This window comes from Epinephelus fuscoguttatus, linkage group LG5 (genome assembly GCF_011397635.1).
Source record: "Epinephelus fuscoguttatus linkage group LG5, E.fuscoguttatus.final_Chr_v1".
Taxonomy (NCBI): Eukaryota; Metazoa; Chordata; class Actinopteri; order Perciformes; family Serranidae; genus Epinephelus; species Epinephelus fuscoguttatus.
Genome location: NC_064756.1, coordinates 8,212,746 through 8,231,121, shown reverse-complemented (window position 1 = coordinate 8,231,121; position 18,376 = coordinate 8,212,746). Strand labels below are relative to the sequence as shown.

General features: G+C 41.6%; 2 protein-coding genes across 2 annotated transcripts; one reads left to right on the top strand and one right to left on the bottom strand.

Annotated features, from left to right (window-relative positions):
- Positions 1-3,648: 3,648 nt before the first annotated feature.
- Positions 3,649-5,689, top strand: LOC125888840 (lysophosphatidic acid receptor 6-like). The gene has a single exon (XM_049576463.1). It carries the CDS (start codon positions 3,717-3,719, stop codon positions 4,572-4,574), a length of 858 nt encoding a protein of 285 aa, XP_049432420.1. The 5' UTR covers positions 3,649-3,716; the 3' UTR covers positions 4,575-5,689.
- A 3,819-nt stretch (positions 5,690-9,508) lies between these two features.
- Positions 9,509-15,632, bottom strand: itm2ca (integral membrane protein 2Ca). The gene is made up of 6 exons (XM_049577231.1): positions 15,381-15,632; positions 13,599-13,742; positions 13,218-13,406; positions 12,573-12,683; positions 10,841-10,991; positions 9,509-10,661 (listed from the first exon to the last, which is right to left on the bottom strand). The coding sequence occupies exons 1-6, from the start codon at positions 15,471-15,473 to the stop codon at positions 10,564-10,566; spliced, it is 786 nt and encodes a 261-aa protein (XP_049433188.1). The 5' UTR covers positions 15,474-15,632; the 3' UTR covers positions 9,509-10,563.
- Between the last annotated feature and the right edge of the window lie 2,744 nt (positions 15,633-18,376).

Here is an 18,376-nt window from a genome sequence, read left to right as displayed (position 1 = left end):
CTTCACCACCAAATCAGGATACTTTAGGCCGAGCGTAATGCATGCTCAACCAGCAGGACTCAAGAGAATCTCTGCCACTCATCAGCTCCCTATATAGTCCCTGGAGGAAGCTGCAGTGATGAGGTGATCCCTGGAAAACTGTGATATGACCTGTGCGTTATTGTGATCTGCATTTGGCATACCATGAGAACAGGGTGAGACTGTGTGTGTGTGTGTGTGTGTGTGTGTGTGTGTGTGTGTGTGTGTATATTATCTGCCATTAACAAACTGCTCAGCAAAATAGAGCGTCAGCTTGGTGCTGTAATGAGATCTCTTTGCTTTCTCATGGCTTTTTTGGAGTGGTTGAGTTATAGCAGCAGTTTATTCGACTTTTTCCTCTCCACAGTGTGCTTATGTGTTGTTCCTAAAGTAGCAAAAGTAGAAAAACTTTCTTATCAGTGTGAGCTGCTCCGATCAGAGAGTCACCTAAATGCTTAAAATGTGACAAAATTTGATTCCATCAATCTCAAGCCTTGAGTCACAGATACATTTGTCTTAACGGTGAGTGTTCAGTAGCTCTTTCATTTTAAAGTGTCACATTAAATATCATTGTGCAGTTTCCTCAAACTGAGCTGTGAAGACACTCAACCACTTCCTGACATCTGATAAGCGGTGTCATTTGAACACCCCCATTTCTTAAAACTACTGGGCAGATTTTATCAACACTCACAGCCAATTTGCCTTCAGATAACATGACCTTGGACTTGTTTTGAGGAAAGTGTCAGAGGAAGATATTTGTGCATAAGTTGTGCTTCGATGCGTCATCCGTTTACACTGACGCAGTTGCTACTGTTGGTAAGAAATGGACAGTTCAGTTCATAGACTTTTTTAACTTCCTGTTCAAAGTAATTAAGAAATGTAGAGTTCCTGTTCCTTAGAGTGTGAATGAAAGAAGAGAAACACGTGAAAAGACAGATTAAAAGTGACTATCATTAATATTTTTTTTATATAAGCAATGGTTGTGATGAAATTAACTGGTGACAGCAGGCAACTGTTTTCATCAGCAAAGCTCCCAACATACCACCTGCCCAGTACAAAATGGCTGACAGACACATTAAGTAGATAGTTGGTGAGCATAATGGAGTATTTAGCTGTTGGCAGAGAGTGGATCAGACCAACATTCATCAGGTCAACTCCAAATGAATGCTAATATTACTAAGTGACTACTGAATGTGTAAAGCAACTATTTGCTAACAAGTCAGCCATATAGTGATAATATATCAGTGTTTTGTTTAGAACTTATTTCAATTGCCCCCAAAGTTGCTATGAAATAAGTCACTTGGGGGAAACAGAACAACACTTACTGACACACTGACACGTCGCCTTACATCAGCTAAAGTTGGCACGGTGATTAGCTTACACATTCAACAGACACAGAGCAATTAGCACTTCATTCTATGTGATCCATGATCCATTGATAAGTACAGCTTTTAATTTAATTTAAACTTACATTGTGCAAATATGATGACACATACAGCTCTTTCTCACACAAGCTTTGCCCTCCACTGGAGTCTATGGGGACTCTATGGGAAACTTTCCTTCAGTCACAAGCACTCAATCGCCCACTGTAACTTGCATAAAAGTAGCTGGCCTACCAATACTATACTGGCTTTGTGAGTGCATCTCCCAAGCCTACATGTAGGCAGGCAGAGACCCTCTCCCTGTGGTCCACTCACACTCTACTCTCTCTCTTCTTTTATCCGGGGCCTGTGCTCGCTGAAACGAAACAAGACTTTTGAAAAGGGTTGGGTGTATGTCAGCTGTTTTGCACCTGACTACCCTCTGTGTTTGATACACCAACATGTTTCCCTGCTCCTTGATGGTCCAGGAAATGTGCTGTGCAGGATGTCTTTTGCTTGTCTTTCGACCCTTGCAGGATTAGGTCAAAGCTCCACCCAGTTTGGTTGCTCACCACCTGGGTTGACTGGGCCCCCTACCTCTCTGCTATAGTAGCTTAGGTTATAAAGAAGTAGAGGGGGTCCGGGTCCATGTCATTGCTTCGACAGCCCATTGGTTCGACATCCCATTAGTCCGACTGTCCGCGGTGCTGAACGGCTCGCGGCGGGCGTATGGTGCGCCGCGACCAGCTTGAGGCGGAGCAGGCTCACGGCTTATGTGTTTGTCACTTTCTTTTTCATTTTAACCCACACCATGATCTTTTCCTGACCCTAACCAAGTGGTTTTTGTGCCTAAACCTAACCAGACCTTAACCACAGGGCATCATGATGATTTCGGAACGGCCTTCGGAACAATGAGTTTAATATGGTCGGAACAATGGGCTGTCGAACCAATGGGCTGTCGAACCAATGGGCAGTTCCCAGGGGTCCAGCGACGTACTTTTAGCTGGTCAGGATGAGCTAAGGATGTTAAGTCGCAACAAGCCGTTCATTCATAGGGCTCTACCCACTGTTCCCAAAGAGTCCAGTGGGGGATGCAGACTGTGTGAGATAGAACCATAGATTGCATATTAAGATGGAGGACATGACAGCTCCCCCAAAAGTTAAGCCAAAACATCTTGATCTCCCCCTGGTGGCTGGATGCAGTACAGGTCACATAGCCCGCCCCCTCCATATTAGCAGATGGAACACAGACCAAACTAAAAACTCAAAGTACGCCTCAAATAAATGTTTCCCATTCCCTGTTGTATGTTCAGTTGTTCATTTTTCTGATGAGTTTGGTTTTAATTAATTACTGGATACTATGAAAAGGGGATTTGACATCAGGATTGACAGCTATGTGTGCCAATCGGTATGCTCGCGCTCAATGGCGCTGCTAGAGTGGGTCGTAAGGGTGTTTGGGTGAGAACTGGACACTGCGGAGATCACTACTGCACAAACTCAGGCTCCAAATGACGTCATCAGGGCAAGATGGCGGCGGCCATATCCAGGAAGCTGGTACCTAGGTTGGTTGGTTCTGAACATAGGGGCCTTGTTGCTCCTACCTCATTTGTTGAAGAGGGTGTAGGATAGTGGATGACATCATACAGCTCTTTATACCGTGGACTCCACTTATTCAGGTAGGTATGTCCTGATTGACCTGCTACATTTATAGAAATTTCAGTGGGCAATGACTGGAGTGCTTATGACTGAAGGAGAGTATTACCCATAGAGTCCAGGAGGGCTACACCTGTGCTAACGGAACTAGGGTTACAATATTGTAACCTTTGTTTTTCGGGTTATTTGCATTGTGACGTAATGGGATGACTTGAAAAACATAGTGTAATGTTACAACAGAGTTTAGTGGCCTGTGAAAATCATCAGTGGTGGTGGGAAAAGTACTTTGAACCTCTGTGTAAAACTCAACTTGCCACAATAAAATGATGTGAATGAAAGCCCTCGTGTCACCACATGATTTGCTTTAACACTTCATCTGTAAAATATTCACTTATTCCTCATAAATGTTGATCATTTCCTTACTAACTTTGAAAAATATGTCATTTAGGGTGTGATATTGCACAAAATTTAAAGCAGCCACACTGGTAAATTCGTAAAGATCACAGTGACTACAGTTCCTGAGTTGTGTCACCACAGTAATTTATTTCCTGTTACATTTTTAACTTGCCCTACAAAAACTCCCTTCACACAGATAAAGAGCAGAGGGACAAACTGATGTGGCGTGTGCTTGAGTGCAGTACGCAGTAAAGCTCCCGGCAACATTGCTTTTCTCATCTGGCAGACATGAACAACACTACGGACAATGGACAAGAGCCAGAGCTGGCCTATGCTCTGGTCTTTGGCTCTATCTTGGTAATAGGTCTGCCTCTCAATGCTTTCTCCCTGTGGACTCTGCTAAGACACCACAGCCTCAAATCCCCCAGTGCCATCTACATGGTCAACCTGGCCATCTCTGATCTGCTGCTCGTCATCTCCCTCCCCATGAGGGTCTATTTTTATGCCACAGGCACCTGGCCTCTGGGTAAAGAGGCATGTATCGGGATCACAATGCTCTTTCTTGACAACATCCGCTCTAGTGCCATCTTCATCACCCTCATCAGCGTGGACCGACTGCTGGCTGTGGTTTATCCTCTGAGGTCACGGCATCTTCGAACCGTTTGCAACACCTGGAAAGCTGTTGTGCTCGTCTGGCTGTTTGTGGGAGTGCTGAACATCACAGAGAGAGTGTACCTTTCAACAATCTTAAAAAGCTTCGATGGAGCCAGCTGTTTTGAATTTCCTCACCATCGTACTCGTAGATCACCAATGGCTTATGTAGAGTCTGCATTAGGGCTCACCTTGCTGGCAGTCAATATTGTGTGCACCACTTCGGTTTCTTGGACTCTACACAAACATCTCAGTGATTTTGCAAGGGTCAACAGCAAGGTGAATGTCATGCTACTTTTTGTCATGAGTTTGGTTATATTCGTTGTATGTTTCTTGCCTCCGTCGATTGCTTTATTAGTTATGGGGAGACCTTTGACTACGCCTTACATATGTGTGGCTAGTGCGAACTGCTGTATGGATCCACTGTTGTATTACTTTTCTCTGGATGCCTTCTGGAAGAAAAAAGAGGATGCAGATCTCGCAATGGAGCCATAGACAAGGACATGCTATTTTCATGGGAAGACATAATAGCTTCTTGGATGCTCATTTGACTTTGTGAGTTTGATGGTAAGATGGATTTTATGTATAAAAAATCTCTTTAATAAAATATTTTTGATATCTAGTAAAAGACGGAGAAAAGTGTTATGATACAGTCTAATGTCTAATGTACAGCTATCACATTTAATTCATGCTTAGAGTCTGTAACATCACAGATTCATGCCCAGAAAGACAGAGGGCAGTTTAGGAGAAATTGTGACCTTTTTTTTTTGGCGTTTTGCAAAAACATTTATTTGCTTTGCTGCTGATAGTTAGATAAGAAGACTGATACCACTCACATGTCTGTATGGCAATATGAATCTAGAGCCAGAGATGTTTAGTTTAGCTTTAAGACTGGAAACATCTAGCCAGCTGGCTCTGTTTGAAGGTAAATCCTAAGTTTAAAAATGATACAAATACTTTAGCATTTGAGAAAATGTGCTTATTTGCTTTTGTGCTCAAAATGAGATGGATAGACAGATAAACTCTCTGACCAGATTAAAATGCAAAATCTACTTGGAATGCAACATTTTCTTTTGTTTTCACAAACATACACATAAAACATGTGTTTATAGGTAAACATATACGAGACATATGAGATATGTAGGTATATATTTATGTCTATATATATATATGTATACTGTATAAATAGTTTTCTATTTTGCTTACTAATTTAATGACCTATTTTGCTCTGTTGACAACCGTCATTCTACTGCAGGAAGTTTAATTAAAACAAGCAATTTGAATGAATTTTGAGCAGATTATTTTCTGTAAATTTTGCATCTGGAATGTCTGGAATGTCGATTGTCTGTCTGTATGATGTATTTTTTTATGACAATTATACATACCTAAAAGGGTTCTCTTTTGACAAGTTTGGTGCTTTCTTCTCTGTGACACTTGTCCATTGTTTTATTAGCTCTTTGGTAAGTTTAACTGCATACTTTTCTTATGCTAGAGTAAAGGTTCTATTAGTATAACTTGTGTTCAGGTCTTCACTGTGCCTTTGTCCTGTGAGATTTATTTTAAGTTAGTGTCTTCAATAGTAGTGCAACAATTTTGTTATTAAATGAATTGCTGAGATATTGGGCTACTGTGTTGTTGTTGTTTTTTTTTAGTTTTCTTACACCCCCAAAATAAAGAAGACCGTGTGACCCCCTATGGAGCAGTGGGGTATATATAGGGAGTGCAGGCAGTGTGGTTACACTGGGGCCTGTGAGGTGGGGAGCCCAGAGAGAGAGTTGCTGGGTAGAGAATGGGCCTTGAAAATATGCCTGACTTCAAAGAAATACTCTCACTGAATTAAAAACAGTGCCATTTGCTATATATGCCCTTGACAAAGCCAAACCCCTCTTCATCATGTTTATTTTTTCTCACCTATTTCTGCAAATCAAATATTCTATAACTATAAATCAACTACTAAAACTGTTAATGTTTGCTTATGTGTGTTGACAAAATCTGCCCTCGATCCTCTCTTCTCAGGGTTTGAAGACTGAGTGTGTTTCCAATTACAGATATCTTGGTTTATTAATTGATGAATCCCTCTCTTTCGCAAATCATATTCAGCAGCTGGTAAAAAGATTGAAACTGAAACTGGGTTTTTTTTTAGGATCAAATCCTGCCTTTCTTTTAACTCAAAAAAGAGACTGGTTGCTGCCACTTTTATGTCTGTTCTGGACTACGGTGATGTTGTATATATGCAAGCCTCGTCTCAAAGCTTACATGCTCTTGACACTGTGTATCATGGAGCTCTGAGGTTCATCACTGGTTTTAAAGCGCTTACTCATCACTGTATACTGTATGAACGGGTTGGATGGTCCTCCTTATCAATACGTAGACTGAGACACCTGCATATTCTCATTTACAAGGGAATCATAGGTTTTCTTCCTTCTTACCTTTTGTCCTACATTAACCGAAGTAATGCTGGAACTCACAATCTTCGGTCTCAGGATTTGTTCTTGCTGTCTGTCCCAAAAGTCAGAACTGAACTGGGAAAGAAAGCATTTAGGTTTGCTGCTCCCTCTGCCTGGAACATGTTACCGAAAACTTTGAAACAAAATGAATTGGTCTCATTGAACACTTTTAAGGGGAAATTGGATGACCTGGAGGCAGAAACATCTGGTTGTAGATGTTTTGCCTGAGGTTTTTATTATTGTAGCTGACCTTGAATTGTTGCTGTTTTGGATGCTATGTGTTTTTAATGTTTGTGTCCACCTTGTGTTTGTGTGTATGTATGATTATGCTGCTGCCTGTCTTGGCCAGGACACTCTTGTAAAAGATATTTTTAATCTCAATGAGTCTTTTCCTGGTTAAATAAAGGTTACATAAAAAAAAGTACATCTATGTATATAATATCAAGTCTCTGATCACGGCCAGACGATATGTGCACGATAGCATGCACATTGCATCCATCATAACACCTTACGCCATTGCTGTGGAGCTTTGGTGACCCCTAATGGGAGTGGGACCTCCAGGGTGGGAACCAGTGGTCTAGCACATAACCCTGTAAAACTATAACACTGCCATTTTTCAGACTCTGGTTTGGTTTAACCTATGAATGGCCACTGCTTTCAGTCTTTGTGCTAAGCTATTCTAAAATAAGCTAAGATTGGCACGTCCAGGCTGTAGCTTCATGTCTAGCATACAGACATAAAAAGTGGGAGTGTACTGTTTTTCTCATCTATAGGAGAAAGTGAAAAAGTGTATTTACCAACATGTTTATCTGTGTATAAAGTGGCAAGTAGGTTAAATGTTCTGCCATTTTGTAGCTGACTGAATTCACCTTGTGTCATACCTCCTAACTAAACTCTGGCGCCTGTGGACTTCTGTGTTTAACATCCAAGCAGGAGAGAGGGAAGGTTTTGGGTGAAAAACAGGACTTTACTGTCACATTAGCATCATCGTTTTCTAAATGTATCTTTTAATGGACTCTCCCATGTGTTCTGTATGTTGTCATTTTTAAGTGGCTCAGGCCTCTGTCTTCTTTAAAAGCGTCTCAGTCACAGAGCCAGCAGCTCTGCAGGCCTAAGCTGCGCCAGATGGAAGAGCATCGGTGTAAACCCACAGCAGACTGTGAGGATCTAGATTACCTCATGTGCAGATTCAAAATGATCCAAAAGTAATCATTGCAAATGCAATTAGCCATTGAGGGCTGGCAAAGTAGTATGCTTGATGTCATCTCAGACAGGCTTTATACGAGCCTAATATTACACACTACCCCGTCAAATGAGGCCACTGACGGAACACTATGTACATTTTTGTTATCTGTTTAAATCCGCAACACATTAGAAGGGTGGAAAAACTGATCAGCTCATTCGCACTTCCATTGTACAGCAGATGGGTGTGATGCAAGAGCTAAAATGATGAGATTAGAAGACGAGTTCAAATTAGCTACTTGGTGCAATACTGAAGCTAGCATCACAATAAAAGCTGTAATCAGCATCAGAACGAGCAAATAAATGAGCAGAGGAATCAGGGGGAAACATGTTGTGTTGTCTGAGACTAAAACTGATGTGTTTAGAGCCTGGTTGTAGTGGCCCAAAATTGGACACACCGGAAATGTTTCTTTGCCAGTCTCAAATCAGGAATTTAAACCAGAGCCATAAATATATGTAGACAATGGGCAGATTATGAGACAATAATGGGCCCTTCAGCACAGACATGCAAAGGGCTCTACCACCTCTCCTGCACAGGAGAAAGACACACACATTTTGTTGTGGTTTTATGTCTCTTTGAGGTAATTTTGTGTCTTATTGTGGTAATTTGCTGTCTTTTATGGTTGTTTTGTATCACTTTGTTGTCATTTTGTGTTTCTGTGTCTCTTTGTCTTTGTGTCTTTTTGTTTTTGTGTCCTTTTATAGTCTTTGTGGACCCTTTGAGCTATTTCTGTGTGTTGTGGCAGTAATTTTGTGTCTCTGACATAATTTTGTGGTCGTTTCGTGTCTTTGTATAGTCTTTTTGGTGTCTTTGAGGTAATTTTGTGTCATAAGGAAGTAATTTTGTGTCTGTTTGTTGTCGTTTTGTGTCTCCTTGTGGTTATTTTGTGTCTCCTTGTTATTTTTTGTCTTTTTGTAGTTGTTTTGTGTCTTTTGTGGTTGCTTTCAATTGTTTTGTAGTGATTTTGTGTCTCCTTGTGATTGTTTTGTGTCTTGTTGGGGTCATTTTGGTCTCTTTGAAGCAATTTTGTATCCTCTTTAGTATTTTTGTATTGCTTTGTATTGTATAGTGGCTGTTTTGTGTCTCTTTGAGGTAACTTTATGTTATTTTGTGTCTTCTTGGTTGTTTTGCATCACTTTCTAGTCATATTGTGTCTCCTTGCGGTTGTTTTGTAGTCTTTTTGGTCTCTTCTCTGTCTCTTTGTGGTCGTTTTGGGTGTCTTGAGGTAATTTTGTGTCTTTTTTGGTAGTTTTGTATAACTCTAAGTCATTGTGAATCTTCTTGGGGTCATTTTCTGTGTCTTTGTGGTTGTTTTTGGCTGTTTTGTTGTTATTCTGTGTGTCTTTGCAGTTCCTTCGCAGCTCTTTTTCTGGCACTTTAAGCTGCATCTCAAGGTCTTCATCAGTGGATATAATAGTTTTCTCAGTTGTCATGTCAACCATGACAACTAAAATAATTAAAAATTTTTATAATGAATATGCTCAAATGAACTAATGCTAAATTTCTTGTATATTTTTCATCATCATTAAATAATCTCACATCTGATAAACACTTAATGGCAAAATGCCTTGCTGCTATAAAATAAATACATAAAATACAAAGAATTCAAGTGATGTCGGCATGTTCTGTGAAGATTAGGAGGCATATTAATGTATTTAAAATAACCTGGCTGCAGCATTACGATGCTGCTGGGTCATTTTGTCAAAGCTCTGAGGGTCATAAAACTAAAGAAGCATCAGTTATTTTCACTACTTTATTCACAGACAGATTTCATGATTTCATCAGCAGACAAAATATACAGATCAAAGTTGGTTTTGTTTGACTAACGTATCGTATAATATGCTCCCTTTCAGTAGTACTGACTTTAATCCAGTCTCTGACTCTGGACTAAGGCTTAAACGTTGTTTTACAAAACATTCTAACAGTGCTGTTTTTTCTCTTATAGATAAACACATGCAAGGGGAAACAAAGACATCTTTTTTAAAAATGATTCACAAAGGCATTGAAGACTGCACTAAAAAATAAAAGAAGAAAAGAGAATAGCAGATGAAAAATAAGCAAATTCAAAATAAAAACAGGTGTTAAGCAGTTTCAATCATGATGAAATAATATACAAAAAAAGTAAATGCAGTCTAATGCCTGACCTTCTCGAACGTGTAGAAAATGAAAAGTAGGAAGGGGAGTGAGGAAGCAACAGGCAAGCAAGAGGATAAAGATGCAAGCAAGCAACTAGTCATCAGCAGTTACATGTTTACATTACAGAGAACATGAGAAAAAAAAAGATAATCATTGAAATCTATGGACAATGTTTGCTCTGATAAGCAAGGCTTCATGCTCTGCACAGATGATTGTGTCAGTAGAACTAAGGGACACAAAGTAACCTCCAGTGCAGGAGAGAAAAAAAAAACAAGTGCAGTCTCCTTGACGACACATGGAGACAGTCATCTCCCCCAACGACAGTAACCGTCATACAAATCCCCAGAGGAAGAGGAGAGGTCTTGAAATTCTAATTCATTAATGGCTAAAGCACTTTGCTACAAGGAAAATCCTGTGATAGAACCAGCAGTTTATATTGCATCGCACTTCAGGGTAAATATTATTTGAGGGAATTGAAAAAAAAAAAAAAAAAAATAGGTATTGAAATGAAATAAAAATCTTTTACGACATCAAACCGAAATCACAAGTAAAGTGCAACTCAGACATGATCAGGTCCACAGGAGGATGCTACAGTGGCTGGGGTGGTGACTGGAGATGTGCCTTTGGGTGGGTGGGATGACACGGATGACCATTCTGTTTACTCCTCCTCGCCTTCACAGATAGTCGTCTCCACCACAAATGTATTCTCAAAGTGACGGATGTGGTGGCAGTCCTTCGCCTCGCGCTTGTTGATGCCTGCGAGGGAAACAGGGTGAGACAGAGAAAGTGAACCAGTGACGTGACTTAATCTGATCGCAACAGTTTAACACAAGAAAGTTCCCTCTATTCATTAAAATAAAAACACAGACAACGCCACCATCTACAATGAGCCTCTTAAAATGTTTCCATTGATCCCTCCATTAACGCCAACTTACGTCTGCGGGTGACACGGCGGTTCAGGCGGTACGTGTCCTTCCCGTTGCACAGGCGGTAAATGAAGGGTCCCAGCTGACGCATGTTGTGCACTCTGCCTGTCACCACCATCTCTTCATGGATGATGTAGGTCTGAGGCAAGTATGTTCCCTTCTGCAAGAGACGGAGGAACAATAACAACAATCTCACAGGAATAGGTTTTCCAACAGAAACACTGAGAGGCCGAACAGAGCAAACACTGACTGCACTGGACGTGTTCACATCACAGCTTAACAGTGCTGATGTTTGAGGGAGTGAAGAGCTAGAGAGAACTTATTAGCCATGTCACTCCATCCAATTTTATTTAAGCCTCCTCAAAGTATAAACTGCACCACTAAAGACTTTGGTTTATAGGAAGGATTCAGCTGTGTCAATGCATTGTCTTGGAAAGGGACTGTTCATTTCTTATAAGGAGGGAAGGGGTGGTGCAAGAAAGTGGGAGCCATGTCAAACAATTTTTAAGCACTGGGGAGGGACTATGTTTTTTATTTTGGCTCAGAGGAGGTGCAAACAAATTTAAATGGCTGTATTTTGTATTTAGTTTTAAAGAAAGCACGTGCCTGTTTTCTTTATCTTTTTTTTTTTTAAATGCCAAAATTACACCATTAATCACAGCCAGAAACTGTAAAAACAGAAATTATTGTTGGATTTTCAAATATCTGTTGGTCCTTGAACACATCATGTGCAATAAATGCTCCATCAGAAAAAACAAAAACAAAAACATAACTAAATCTAATTTTCACCTATGTACTCTGTTATGTACTGTTAAATAAGAAAATTAATAAAAAATCATTAGAGAAAAAAATAATAAAATAAACCATTTGCACTACTCCACGATCTCATCTTCAACTTTTAACATTAAACATCAAAGGGTAACTACTCTGGAATAGAGGGAGGGTTGCACACTTTCCACCAGTCACTGCTTATCTTTGGGGAGAGTAAAAAAATAAACAAAAACAAAACAAACAAATAAAAAATACAACAACGAAGTCACACCACAGCCACCCCCCTCCTCTGACAAGTAAAGAACAGTCCCTAAGCGACATTTCCCCCCTTTTAATGACACTGTTTTAAAGTATACTGTGCAGGAAAACTGTATATACAAAAATAACACCTCTCAGTCCTCACCTATGGCCCACTATAAGTGTGTGGCAGTGTATTTTTCTCTAGAGACTCTGCCCTCTGCTTGTATTTTCTTCTTCCTCTTTGTGTTCAGGATGTCTATGGGTGTTGTCCCTCAAAGCACTCAGGTCAGGTTGAGACATTTTTAGCATGGTTTGTGGTTTGGTTAAATGTTGTTCAGTATTTTTGTTTTTATGTGAAACAGTTAACACCCTGGGACTCAGGACAAACTGTAGAATTTCTCTGATAATAAAGTGTAATCATGCTGCTACTAGCAGAGTGCTAATGAGGATAACAGGAAGAAAAACAGAACGTGGACAGACACCAAAATTTACCCTATCTGTTTGGTGGGCGAAATGATGGCCCTCTATTTTCTCATGCTTCAGCACTACACAGCTGCATCACAAGCGTAGCTGCGCAGTTACTGACGCCTACATCATTACCACAACAGACAAGTTGACCTGATCGCTTGCAGATAACCGTGCACACAGTCTGCCTCAAAGATCTGATTTCAGATATCTGATTTGCCTGCAGGTGCAGGGTGAGCGCAGCCTCAGACGGCAGCTGTGTTACCTTGACATTGATAAGCAGCTCCCAGAGGTTGCGTGGTGGCATCACGATGGTGGTGTTGAGCTCAATGACGTAGCACTTGTCCAGAGCGATGTCGTGGTAGGCGGTCAGTCCCTGGAAAATAAAGCAGTTTATAAAAGATCAACTGAAGACAAGTGCTTAGGGGTTTTTTGTTTTTCTAATGTCATGTGTTGACAGTGTATTGTACAATGATCTGAGTCATTATAGACATGTTAATGGTAGAGCTCTGAAGATTTGCCATTTGATTCAAGTTGATTGCCTTTAAGATCTGTACGGACATCCAAGATCCCCAAAGATAGGTAATCTGCTATAGTTTCATCTAGCATCATCAAGTCAGAGTTTCAGTTTGTCTAACACTTTGGCTTATGGTAACCATGACACCTGCTGAACAGCTGTATATTAGCAGTGTCACTAGATGTTAGCATCCTGATGTTAGCATTAGGCTCAAAGCACCGCTGTGCCTGAGAGCTATCAGCAAGACTGTAGACTGTGGTCTTGTTTTATATCCAACTTCATATTCCTTCTCTTTTTCTGTAATTAGTTTAAAGTGGGCTATTAGAGATTTAATAGGGTACTTATGGTGTTCTGTATTCAAGCTGTATATGTCAGATGTGTGTTTGTCCTCACTCTGTGGAAGTCGTGGATTATATCAGCAGGGTCGCTGCCTCCAAAGTGAGGCACGGGCACAGTGATCTTCTCGTAGTTGTCGGCCAAATAGATGCCGACATTTTCCTCCAGCTCCTGGCGCCCACGCAGCGGGGCATACACGGAGTCTTCATACAGTATGCTGCAGTGGAACATGTTATCCTCTGGGATCTGCACACACACAAACATATTAGCATCTGGATCATAACACCAGCGGGAACACTGGGGAACAAGTCTATAGCAAGAATATCCTTCTGTTACAGCAGTGACTTGAATTAAAAACTAAGGATGTATTTCATTTATGGACACAATATTTGAAGCTGAGACACATACAATGCTCAATAAAGTATAATCAGATCTTACATGAGGTATAAAGTAGTAGCGGTAGACATAAATGGAGGCAAGGACCAGACCGGCCATGAACACGACCAGGCCAAACGTCAGACAGCAGAGGCCGTTGAGGGGAGACTTTTTGGGCCGCAGTGGCAGGACCAGCTCATCCTCATCCTGGAAAACACACACACACACACACACACACACACAGTCATTAATACTTCAAAAAGGCACAGAAAAGCATTTCCAGACAGCTTCAATCCAACTTCCAGCTTACTCATCTTCACCGTGACAAGCAGCTGAGAATGACCCAAATTAACTAACTGCTAAAATAGAAGCTCACATTAATGGCGACGCAGCATCTCAAGCAGGAATTAGTAGAGCTGAGCCCGGCCAGAGGAAAGGATGACAGAGAGCTCGGTTATGAAAAGTTGACTGAGATGGTGAGTAATCTCTCCAGACGCCTCCAGTCTCGCAGTCCATCTGCCGGAGCCACGCGCCCAACCTGCGTTGGCAGGGTGGCACTACACACAGATAGTAGCCACTCGCTGTGCGCTTCCATTTACAAATATAATGACTAACAGACGAGTGCTGTACCATACAGAGAGTGCCGTAAGCATTCGGCAGGTAAAATTATCTCCTGGAAAAGTGGCTCTGCAAAATAACAACAAAGGTTGCTATTGTGAGCTGGAGAATGGAGTATTGTGTGTGTGTGGGGAGCAGCTGTTGTACGAAACTTAAAAGAAAAATGTTCCATAATTTTAAAAAGGAGATGACGCAGAAAGCTAAAGAGCAGTGGCTTCTTTCTTCTCTTTGCAGAACACGTTGTATACTCTGCATTTAATACTAGGACAGCATCTTATCTTGCGTGTTTTCATTGTCATCACAGTTCAGTGTGCTGTTCTTTGTGGAAGCATTTGGGAACAGAGGGTGCATGAGGACAAGGCGACAACTGTGCAAACACACTTCTGTGAGACTCAGATCTTTGTGTTCTCCCACCCCACTGAGAGAGACAGATAGAGGCTCTTTCACACCAGCTGAGAGCGTGACACACCATGAGGCCTGTGCGTCTCCTGTTCTGTACATTTGGATGAACAGATTTCAAAGTCACACAGCCTCTCCAGCTCTGCACTTCTGCTATAGCCACTTTATATGCATGCCTGTGATGTCATATCTATATTCCATTATGGCTCATCATCTTCAGGGCTCACTCATGTATCTTTGATAAGGGGCTGAGGCCATGCTGGGATGCTGCCACTGCAAAGTTGAGGACTCTGGCGCTCTTCCTCATTTAGAGCTGTGAAAAATAATCTTGCATGCGCTGCAAACCACAGCAGCCCATCTGCCATTTTGTCAGCCAAAGCTCGTGCATTTCTTGCACTCTACCTTTTTTTTTTAAAGCTGTGGTTTATTTATATCTGCATTGAAGGAAACCAGAGGCCATGTCAGATATAAATACAAATCTTTTACATAATTGCTTTTTGCTGGTAATCCTCCATACAGTCCTGAACAAAAGAGCATGTATCTGCACATTATAATTACTTACATCCTGCCTGCAATAAGCACACTGGCGCAGAGGAAAGCATCGCAGCAATGTCATGATTTGTTCCCAACCAAATGGCGATAGATGCTGTCAAAAATCCCCTGCTGCCGCTCATGGCTGTGCAGGTGCAGGCTGCCCCGCAGAGCAGCCAGGCAGCAGAGCAGCGCACAGCAGGCATCACATTACACATCATATAAAGACGACACTCACGAGCATTACAATTATTATCATTAATAAGAGAAATAACAATAAGGGCCCGCGTCTCTCACCATAGGATGAGGGATGAGGATCTCGGTCTTGTCGCCATCATTCTCCTTCTCCACTTTCTGTCCCGCGACAGACTGGAAACTGATCTTCACCATGTCTCGGTGTGTCTGTGTGTGTCCGTCTGCAGGTGTCTCACTCTTCGTCTGCGGTAACAATGGCTGGCCACCTTTCTGAAACAAGAGTCCCTCGCCTCGTCCTCCTCTCACCGCTGGGCTGCTTCTCTATCTGTTTTTGTCTGTATTTATCTACCGGAAGTGAGCAGGGTTTTTTTTTTCTTCTTCTTGTCTTTTCTTTTTTTTCAATAACCGCCCTTAAAGGACTAGTGCGGTGTTTTTCGTTCACAGAGATATCCTGACACAAGAACTTTTGTTGGGTGTACATTTTTAATTTCTCCTAGCTATTTGGGATCAGTAGGACACAATAAGTATAAAAAAACTTAACACTGTCAATGATAATAAAGTCCCAAAGTCTTCAAAAGAGTCTTAGCTTGTTACTGTTGCTAAAATTGGTCAACTTTGTTGCCATATCAAACTACAAACATTATTTATCTTAAATAAACAAGTTTCAACCATAAAATGTGATCAGGTTTTGGACCTGACTTGCAGACTGACTTGGCAGAGATGGCCGCCATCTTGTTAAAACATGGATTGTGTTTCTCAATCAAGTATGCCAAATTTGCGCACTTGGGAGTTCGGACTTGGCAAGTTCGACTCTGAGAGTACAAACTCCCAAGGGCAGCTGCCATAGAGTGTGCCAGTAAACCCGGAAATGGGATTTTGGTAAAATGCCTCAAATAAGGTCTGTGGTTAACAAAAGCTTAAGCGAGTTTCAGGTTTTGTTCTACGACATAAAACACGTCAGTAAATACCCTACTTGTGAATTTTGAAGCTTTTACGTGTTGTAAAAAAGGCGGTTGCTAACAAGTTGCTCAATACGACTACAAACCCTGTCGGGGACATTAATTGTCGTCACCCCCGAACAGGCGAGAGTGCTGGCAGTCCGCCATTACAGCTTCTTATTTAGCTTAAACAGTCCAATTTCCCCATTATACAATGTTTTTAAAATAAAGCGGCCGAAATCAGTTGAAAGCTTAGTGGCGGTGACGTCAAGAGTCATGCGACCGTGGAGTAGTCATGTAGTCCGTTAAAGCCTAACGTTAGCTTTTTACTTCTGGCGATTGCATTTAAGCTTCAAATGCGGTTTGAAAGGTGTTCATATGTGAAGATTATCTTGCTGAACAAAACCTGAAAGTATCATAAACTTGTGTTAGCCACAGAGCTTATTTTCTGACATAATCCAAAATGCAATGCAAAAATCACATTCACTTTCTCTTCTGGGAACCAGCGCTATGCTAAACTTCTGGGTTTTGACGTCAGCCCTGGCACTCTATTACCGCTGGTCTGTGAGAAATGCATTCTGGGATACCTGGCTGTCAAAAGTCCACACAAGTCACCTCCCGATGCATCCTCGCTGGAACGGGCAGAGCAAGTTCACATCCAGGCATTTGGACTGTACTTGGCTGCATGCGGACTTTGAATTGGAACAGTACTTGAGCTGCGACTGATGACGTTTCACATGTCCACAAGAACACAAGTACAGGCAAGAACGCAGATTGAGAAATGCCTACAGTGTATTGTACTCTAACTACCACTAGATGGCAAAAAAGTGTCCACAAAGGAGGACAACAGGTCTAAAATTAAGAAGGCCAAGTAAACTGTAGATAGATAGATAGATAGATAGATAGATAGATAGATAGATAGACACTTGCACAAAGTCAGGGATCTTGTAGGATCATGGTCAGGTGTATAATTAACCAACTGTACCAAACAGGTGCTAGCGATCATCAACTTCATATGTTGGTTGAAACACAGTCATGAACTGAAAAAGAAACAGCTGTGCAGGAGGCTTAAAACTGGGTGAAGAACGTTCAATTAAACACAAGAAATTTGTGCTCCAGAGAAAGCATCATCACTCAGTGAAGGACCTCCTCAGCCCTATGATAAGCTATTATAGCAACTATACAGACCAGTGAGCGGTGATGACTAACACGTCTCTGGGGTCATCAGGTGGGGAACCTCCTTTCACCAGTGTGTTGTCCAGTTGGTCCCACGACACCTCCAGGAGGCTCTCTGGCATCCTGGAGTCACTCCCCTGATGCCGGCTCTCGCTGCTCCTTGCACCAACCCAACAACCTCCTTTATCTTACCTATGTTACCACATGGCTTTGACTGTGCCGAACAGTCAAGCTCTGCCACCAAGGTGAGGTTGTGGAAGACCGTCTCATGTCACAGGTCGCACACCGTGACAAGACTGAGCACAGAAGCAAGACACAGGGTGCTTATACTGCTGCATCAGCGAGGTCTCTCCCAGGCAGAGACTTCAAAGCAGACTGAGGCTTCAAGATGTGCTCAAGCTCTTTTGAAGAAGCTCAAAGAAACGGGCAGTGCTGAGGACTGTAGACGCAGTGATTGACTGAGGAAAATTAGTGCAGCAGATGAAAGGGGATTTGGTCCGAATTAATGGTGTTCTCAATGCTAAGAAATACAGGCAGATGCTTGTCCATCATGCAATACCATCAGGGAGGTGTCTGATTGGCACTAAATTCATTCTGCAGCAGGACAACAACCCCAAACATACAGCCAATGTCATTAGGAACTATCTTTGGTGTAAAGAGGAACAAGGAGTTCTGGAAGTGATGGTATGGCCCCCACAGAGCCCTGATCTCAACATGCATGCGGCTGTTACTTTTGATATAGGAGGTATTACTGGTCAGCATGTTAAAAATGTAACAGGTCACACTAATGTGTCTAATGTAATTACTTCCTCAGAGTAATATAACCCATTACATTTGATTACTTTTCTAATAAATGTTTTGAACTGAGCAGTGGAGGTGAAAAATGCCCAGAAATAGATCATGCCAAAATAACATACTCCCATACGGCAAAAAGATGCAAAGCAACAAAATTTCAATTAGTCACCCGGGCTATTATTTCTTTAA

What these genes read in the sequence shown, in the direction of transcription:
- itm2ca (XM_049577231.1), bottom strand. Translation starts at nt 15,473, where the DNA reads ATGGTGAAGATCAGTTTCCAGTCTGTCGCGGGACAGAAAGTGGAGAAG. An exon ending in GCTACTACTTTATACCTCAT is followed by an intron (nt 13,407 to 13,598) that starts GTAAGATCTGAT and finishes GTGTGTGTGCAG; the next exon opens with ATCCCAGAGGATAACATGTT. An exon ending in AGCTGCTTATCAATGTCAAG is followed by an intron (nt 10,992 to 12,572) that starts GTAACACAGCTG and finishes CGTCTCTTGCAG; the next exon opens with AAGGGAACATACTTGCCTCA.
- LOC125888840 (XM_049576463.1), top strand. Translation starts at nt 3,717, where the DNA reads ATGAACAACACTACGGACAATGGACAAGAGCCAGAGCTGGCCTATGCT.